The following is a 7,805-nucleotide window of genomic DNA, read 5'->3' as shown; positions in this document are numbered from 1 at the left end:
GATCCTTCAGAAATCATTCTAATATGATGCTCAAGAAACATTTATGATTATTATCAATGCTAAAAACAGTTGTGCTGCTTAATATTTTTTTGTGGAAACCGTGATACATTTATTTTCAGGGTTCATTGATGAATAAAGTTCAAAAATACAACATTTATTTGAAATAGAAATCCTCTGTAAAGTTCTAAACGCCTCTACTGTCACTTATGGTTACTTTGATGTGTCCTTGCTGAATAAAAGTATCAATCTTTAAAAAAAATAAATAAAAATCTCACTGAGCCCAAAGAGTGTATTTTGCTTTTAAAAGAATGCCATAAATAGAAAAAAATAAAACTGCCATCCTTTGGTCTAACACTCAGAAACATGACAGCAATTGTTCTATTTTACAAATGGCTGTATTAAAAAAAGAAATGAATCCGTAAACCTCTGACCCGAAGTGAAAATGTTTAATAGGTTTTACGAAAAGATGCTACAAAGTATCACCTCTCATACATAAACATACCTGCAGGTCCTTGGGTTGACATTCCAAACGCTTCGTTTAACACCCGATATAATATGTAACACAAACACACCACATCTTCTAGTACAGCATTTTATTAGGCACAAGGCGGGAGGGAGTTGAGTTTACAGTAATGCCCTCTCTCTGAGTGTTTGACCTGGCCTGGGATCAGTTCCAGATCCACTCCAGTTAAATCACCAACATGACTTCATCAATGACATCATCACGTGTCATACTACAGACCTGAGCTCAGGTAACACCGGATTCTGGGATGTAACAGTGTTTGTTGGCAGAACAGGTTTACATTTGGTTATTGATGATGCCACATTGCATTTCCCTTTTCATTACACAATTAACTGTGGTGTATCGGTTTCCTGGTTTTAGCTAGAGTACGACCTGCACTGATCTCACAGCTTTGTCACTGCAGTAACGGATACACGCAGTCGAAGTGGCCCAGGTTCTGGCAGGACTTGAGCCAGCGCTGTACGTTCGCCGGTGCAGAGCTGGTCTGACCGGTCTGCAGGACGCAACAGGCGCACACGACGTCGGCGAGAGAGAACTCCTGACCCAGAAGCCACGGCGAACGTCCCAGAGCCCCGTTTAGTGACCTCAGCACGGCCGCCCGTTCCTTGTTGCCTCCCTCGGCCAGCTGGAAAACTGCCGTATCGATCCAGCTGTCCATCTGCGTGGCGGCGACCGGGTCCTGAGGTTCAGCACCCAAAAGACGGTAGAGGAAGCGTGCGACGTTGGCCTCCCCCTCGATCGGGCACATGTTCTGTGTGCTGAACTTCATCTGCAGCTTCGACACTGAAACGAGACAGACAACAACGATTAGCATGAAACATCTGGAGCTACTGCAGTGTCAGCTCAATACTGCAACTACATTCTTTACAACACTATATACAGTTTATGGATAATATACAATTAAGGGAATATAAATTTTTTCATATTGGTTCTTATAACATTTTTTCTTATAATACAAGTATTTTTTCCCATTTTCCTCAGGATAAGTGGTAACACTTTACAATAAGGTTTCATTTGTTAATATTAGTTAACTACATTAATGTTGTCAAAAGTACTGACTTTGATACCAAGTTGGTACTGAAATTTTAAAAATGTGATGCTTTGAGCGCCATTGAGCGAATTCCTAAACACCTCTGATTGGCTGTTGTGTTCACAAGCTCATCAGATATGTCTGTGATTGGCTACAATGATCAACACTTCAAAAACTTGTTGTGAATAGTCATCAATCTATGCACATAATTAAAAAAATAATAATTGTAACCTAATTAAACGTAATCGTTTGTCAAAATCTAATAAACTGCTCCACCTATAAAGCAATGTTTTGTTTGTTTGTTCTTTTTGGCTAACGTTGACTGGTAGCCAAATAGTTTCAGAAGGAAGAGTCCACCGCAATAAACAGGTCTGGCTGGTATAAACGCCCAGCATTCACAATCTCATCTATTGTTGCCAAAAGCACCTGTACTTCGGTACCAAGTTGATAGTGAAATTTTAAAAATGTAACAATGCCTGCCTTTCTGCAGTACTGTTAGTACAGACATTTGTGTGAGTGCTCTGTGAAACGTCAGAGGTTTCTATTCACAATGCGTTTTTTCCTAGCATTGAGCATTGTAGCAAATCACACATGAACGTAATGGCCAATCAAATAAGTTAAAGTTAGTCAGAATCCACTCAATACTACTGAAAGAGTTTTAGTTCAGAACTAGCTCACTGACTGAGATCTGCACGCTCGCAAACACGAAATAAGAAATGTGTGCAGTGTAGACAGCTTTTCTGATTATAACTGAAGTTTCTGAAGAAGAGAACTCAGTTATGCCTTATTTTAAGGTGTCATTGTTACAATGTAATTATACATTTAAGTACTGAGTGATAATAATTGTACTTATTATAGGGTTAGGAATATATAACTATGCAAAATTTAGGTAACACTTTATGTTACAGTATCATTGTTACATGTTACTTGCAGTTACTATAGTAATAGCTATAAATTATGCATAATTACATGTAACTAACCCTGAACCAAACCCTTAACCTAACCCTATAGTAAGTACATGTAATTACTTAATATTACTTATTACTTAAATGTATAATCACAGTGTAACAAAGACACCTTAAAATAAAGTGTAACCATAATTTACTGTTACAGTAACTACATGTAATATCTGTAACAGGCACGGTAAAATAAAGTGTTAGCGAGAGCTAGCATGTAAGTGATTGAACTGAAGTGAACTGAAGTGATTGACAGCTTCAGTGATTATAAAAGAAGAACTTTGATCACTTTTCTCAGTATAAAATTTGAATAAAAGTTGTTTTCAATCTGCTTAGTACACTTTGCAAAATTTCCAGAGATTTGCAATTAATTACAGTACTATTCAAAGTCTTTTTGAAACGAGCAAGATTTTTTTTTTTTTTTTTTTTAAGAAATTAATACTTTTATTGAGCAAGGGCACATTAAACTGATCAAAAATGACAGTAAAAACATGAATAATATTACCTAAGATTTCTATTTCAAAAATGCTGTTTTGTTTTGTTCTTAAGCAGCAAATCATATTAGAATGATTTCTGAAGGATCATGTGACACTGAAGACTGGAGTAATGATGCTGAAAATTCAGCTTTGATGTCACAGGAATAAATTACATTTTACAATATATTCACATAGTCAACAGTTATTTTAAATTAGAATAATATTTCACATTATTTTACTGTATTTTTGATCAATAATGCAGCCCTGGTGAGCAAAAGAGATGCCCCCCAAACTTTTGAACGGTAGTAAACTTTTAATTAAGTTAGACTTTAGGTTTCCAAGAAAGTATCATCAAAAATCGTGTCTATAGAGAAAATGAATGAGACTTTAACTTCCAGAAGGCTACTGAAGAAATGTATGATGGAAACCCAAGATCTCACTACACTGTAATATGTAGGATGTTCCCTTTCAGATGTTCCATAAAACTGCCATGAAATTTAATGTTGAAAAGTTAATCAGACCACACTGCACACCAAAAACACTTTCAAATTCTGTGCCAGTGAGTCTTCAGGCATTTTGCCGTCAAGTTCTGCATTTCAAGTGATACCCCCACTTTCAAGCTATTGCTTTCTTTTCAAGCTTATTTGTTTTGGCCTCATTCCTAGTTGAGTCGTGTGCGTTTGGCATGACATCTTCACACATCCTCTAGTCTAGAGGAGCGTTAAGCAGATCAGTTTCACTCTGGTTATACAAGAGAACCATGATTCCTTGAATGCACAGCGGCCCTCCAGGAAAACACATTCTCTCTCTTTTGTACCCTCTCACCATCTTTCCATATGAGAGTGAAGCCAAGCTGAAAACGATGGCGGGCGTAGCTGTCTATGTGGCGCGGGCCCAGGCAGGACATGAGCGGAGGGGGCACGCCGGTCACAGACGAGTGCAAATGCACGCTGGACAGCACCTGGTACCGCTGGCACAGCAGGCCATGAAGCACCAGCAGGGACAGAGGAGGACGTGCAGGGTTGGCATTGATCACAATGTCCCTCAGCGCACCCAGGTCCTGGAGGACAATGAGAAACGTGGAAATTCATTAAGATTGAAGACTGAACAGTGAGTACAGTGAGTTACCAGATGACGAGCAAACGTTGAATCACGGGTGAGTCTAAAGTCAACTTACAACAGATTCAAATGTGGTTTGATGCAAATTTAGTGTATGACAATGTGAATGTAAATTTATTTTTAAACGGACAGTAAACTTACCACTCACATTTTGGATTACATCATGGAAGCTTGTTTCTAGGGCTGGGACAATACATGGTTTCTCAATTCGCGATACAATCATTCTGAATCGATTCTGATATTTTCCGAACGTATCGTGAATCGACTCTGAGCTTCGTTTTTAACAGCAGATTTCACTGCATGCTTTAGAAACAGCCGTACTCTCCTTCCTTCAAGTTCATTATACACACCACTAGAACCTTCTATAAAATAATCATTCATAAAGTTCGAAAAGGTTGAAGTGAATTACAAGGGTGTTTGCAGTGGGCTGTGTTTACATTAATCTCGCGCCATAAAAGCATTCTGAGCCGTGGTGCAAGTGTATTTAACCACTTACATGACTCAGCCGAATGCACGAGCGCTCTTCTTTGTGAGCATTTGAGCGTGCGGTTAAAACCTAGAGCGCCATCTACTGTTTAAAACTAAGCTCAGAGTCGATTCAGGAGAGAATCGGATACATTCGAAAAATATCAGAATCAATGTATTGTCTCAGCCCTACTTGTTTCCGCAATGGAAATCTCACAATTCTCTCACAATTTTCGAGGGAAAAGTCCCGAATTGTGAGATATAAATTTGCAATTGCAAGAAAAAAGAATAAATTATTTGTGACAGAAACACTCTTCCATATTACATCCATCCACATTCAAATACAAATAAATTGAGATGAAGTACCTCTTTAGTTAGGGGTGTGCAATATTGACAAAAATGATATCTCAATATTTTTGGGTGTTTATTCCAATGACGATATTTAGATAATATTTTGCTGAGTTTGTTTTTGCTACTTTGGCTGGTCTAGGCCATAGATTGTAAATCACGATGGATGATGTGTCTCCACTAATCCCAGAAGCCAAAATATCCCAGAAACGGTCGTTGCCGATCAGGTTTTTCGGAGTCAGAGTCTCTGATCCCGAGGTGGAGCCGTGGTATCAAGGTCCCGCACATACTCGATCGCAAGCACAGCTGTCAATCATGAGTGATTTTTATAGCATCATATAACTAACTAAAACCAAAGTTAATGGGAAGACGAACACTTGAACATATGTCTGCATGATAAGAACTACCTAAAATGACAGAAACCATTTTTGAAAAAAAAAAAAAAAATGGTTTGAAGTGTAATTGGATTTTTTTTTAGTTTGGATCGCATCCCGTCCGATTACATGGAGAGGGCGGGGCTTATGACCTATACTGCAGCCAAATGTTTTGGCTTCACTTTTCAGGACATGTGCGGCACACTTGGTCTATATTATATATATATGTATATTATAATATTATATATATATATATATATATATATATATATATATATATATATATATATATATTAATATGAAACAAAAACCACCAGTAGGTGGCGGCAAGTCCCTGTCTTAAGTGATTCATTGAATCATTCACTCAAACAATCCAAAACAGATGATTTATTTAGATAAGAAGCAAGTGACTGGATGCATCCGAAATGGCATACTTCCCTACTATATAGTAGGCAAAAAACAGTATGTGACAAGAGTAGTATCCCATGAGACCACAGGAGAGGATTTATGAATGGCATAGAAGTGACATATCGGACGCTGTAGGTCACATGATAATGACAACATGAAAAATGTAGTGCGTCTATATTACATTCATACGACACAAATTCATACTATAATCAAACATACTTTTCTTTAGCAGTCGCAAAGTAATTATTCAAAATAAGTACCTACTCAAGAGACTATGCGATTTTGGATGCAGCCACTTTCAGTGAATGATGGATTCAAATGATTCATTCAAAATCACAGATTCATTCAGAAACGAAACACAGCAGTGTTGCGCACAAATGTTCTGCTCTGGCTTTCTTACTTTACTACATCAATATGTTATAAATATAAAAAGATTTTTCTGCCCTCATAACTTGAACTATAGAAGCATTTTAACTGCATTTAAAACATCACAATTCCAGATTCAGTCCCGCATTTTAATACGGCTGTCAGTAACGAAACTATGCAGTGTGTGCTTTTATTTAAATTATGAATGGGTAATATACAGAAAGTGAGCAAAGGGTGCACACTTTATAAGCAATGAAGTTGATATTACTTCAGTTCAGCTGCAGCGCAAGCTCACCGACTACCATGTCTTATATAAAACACAAACAAGATTTTTGCCATAATGTCCATCCCAATTTATGGCTGCCAAAACAGAAACAAAACAAAAACATACAGCAAACAATCACAACAAGATTTACCGGATTGGCATGTTTAGACTGGTTTAGTGGAGACGGTAGCATGTTTGAGAAAATATATGAATATGGTTGAACCATCATAATGTAACTTAAGATAAATAAAAAAATGGCGAATGTAAGGCTGACCTTGCCCAGTAGGGAGTCTAGATCTGCCGTTCCTCTGAACACAGATTCAGCAGTAGCGTGTGAGAGTGTGGTGGAGTCCAGGTCTGCATCAGGAGTGGTCACTGTCTTCGTGAGCCCGTCAACCGTCGCCTTGAGCTCATACAGTCTTCTCAGGACTTCATCCTGTCGGTCCTCCAGCGCCTTCAGCGCAGGATCCACCTCCCCGTTCTGAGACACACAGATGAGAAGGGACAGTTTACATGCAACTAGATATAACTTCACACTACAAAACAACATTTAGCTGCATTAAAGTAACTGTGGCTAAGTGCAAGTGGACCCTAATATACATAATAGCTAGATCAATTTACCATATCATCATCACCCTCATTTCGATTATGATCCATTTCCTTCCTAAGTGTCTCATTGTGTTGTTGTTAGGTAAGCAGTATTAAACTCAAAGTGTAATTCCAGAAAATCAGACATCTCTCTGGAGGGCCAACCTCTCATTCCAGAGCACTGCAGCTGTCAATCATACCCAAACATGCATGTGTCTATTGCATCAGACAGACTGCGACTGCCTATCATACGCATTTTTATTATTTAGTGCTCATTTGTGGCATCTGAATGGTGAATTGATCAGTAATATGATTACCTGAAGCGCGTGCTCGCTGCAGTTCATTCCCTGCGCGTGGATATTCGGTAACTTGTACATGCACGTTGGCAAATCAATCTTTATGTCACCGGGACTGACGGGCTTTACCTGGTACATGGGCATGATGACCGGTAACCAACGCACTCCAGTGCCAAAATAAAAGCACGGATTCCAGATATGTTTGTTTTTGACGGGGTTTGTCGATTTCTCGACAGTCCGTCTAGCAGCCAGCTAACAGTAGCTGAGCAGAGAAGAGGCCGTCGCACGTCATTTCCTGTGAGAGTGAAAGTGCGTAGGTCGCGCGCAGTGACGCCGGAGGCTGAAACCTGCTATGAGTTTATGAACATTTATGAACAATACTTGCTTTAGCTAATTCAGTACTGGCCCATTTTGAATTTTGTAGACTTGTAGCAAACGTAGCAAAATATGAAACTATGAAACCAAACAGATGTTTTACCAAAAGAGAGCTGCCCACCATGATCCTGTTCAGTGTGGTTTTTGCATTAAGGGTAAGAAAAAAAGTATATTTAAATAAACCCTTAATGAAAACAATATAATATATATGTACAA

General features: G+C 38.5%; 1 protein-coding gene across 2 annotated transcripts; it reads right to left on the bottom strand.

Moving 5' to 3' along the window:
* Positions 1-427: 427 nt before the first annotated feature.
* aimp2 (aminoacyl tRNA synthetase complex interacting multifunctional protein 2) lies at positions 428-7,511 on the bottom strand. 2 transcript variants are annotated; one of them, XM_051887998.1, is made up of 4 exons: positions 7,344-7,511; positions 6,605-6,811; positions 3,811-4,045; positions 428-1,306 (listed from the first exon to the last, which is right to left on the bottom strand). In XM_051887998.1, the coding sequence occupies exons 1-4, from the start codon at positions 7,356-7,358 to the stop codon at positions 918-920; spliced, it is 846 nt and encodes a 281-aa protein (XP_051743958.1). In that variant the 5' UTR covers positions 7,359-7,511; the 3' UTR covers positions 428-917. The 2 variants fall into 2 exon arrangements, with proteins under 2 accessions (XP_051743958.1, XP_051743956.1); XM_051887996.1 differs by having other exon boundaries at positions 7,236-7,510.
* Positions 7,512-7,805: the final 294 nt, after the last annotated feature.

Source organism: Ctenopharyngodon idella, chromosome 3 (genome assembly GCF_019924925.1).
Source record: "Ctenopharyngodon idella isolate HZGC_01 chromosome 3, HZGC01, whole genome shotgun sequence".
Classification (NCBI taxonomy): Eukaryota; Metazoa; Chordata; class Actinopteri; order Cypriniformes; family Xenocyprididae; genus Ctenopharyngodon; species Ctenopharyngodon idella.
Note: the sequence above shows the minus strand (reverse complement) of the source record. Positions and strands in the feature narration are given on the sequence as shown.

What these genes read in the sequence shown, in the direction of transcription:
- aimp2 (XM_051887996.1), bottom strand. Translation starts at nt 7,358, where the DNA reads ATGCCCATGTACCAGGTAAAGCCCGTCAGTCCCGGTGACATAAAGATT. An exon ending in GCAGCGAGCACGCGCTTCAG is followed by an intron (nt 6,812 to 7,235) that starts GTAATCATATTA and finishes TGTGTGTCTCAG; the next exon opens with AACGGGGAGGTGGATCCTGC. An exon ending in TAGACTCCCTACTGGGCAAG is followed by an intron (nt 4,046 to 6,604) that starts GTCAGCCTTACA and finishes ATTGTCCTCCAG; the next exon opens with GACCTGGGTGCGCTGAGGGA.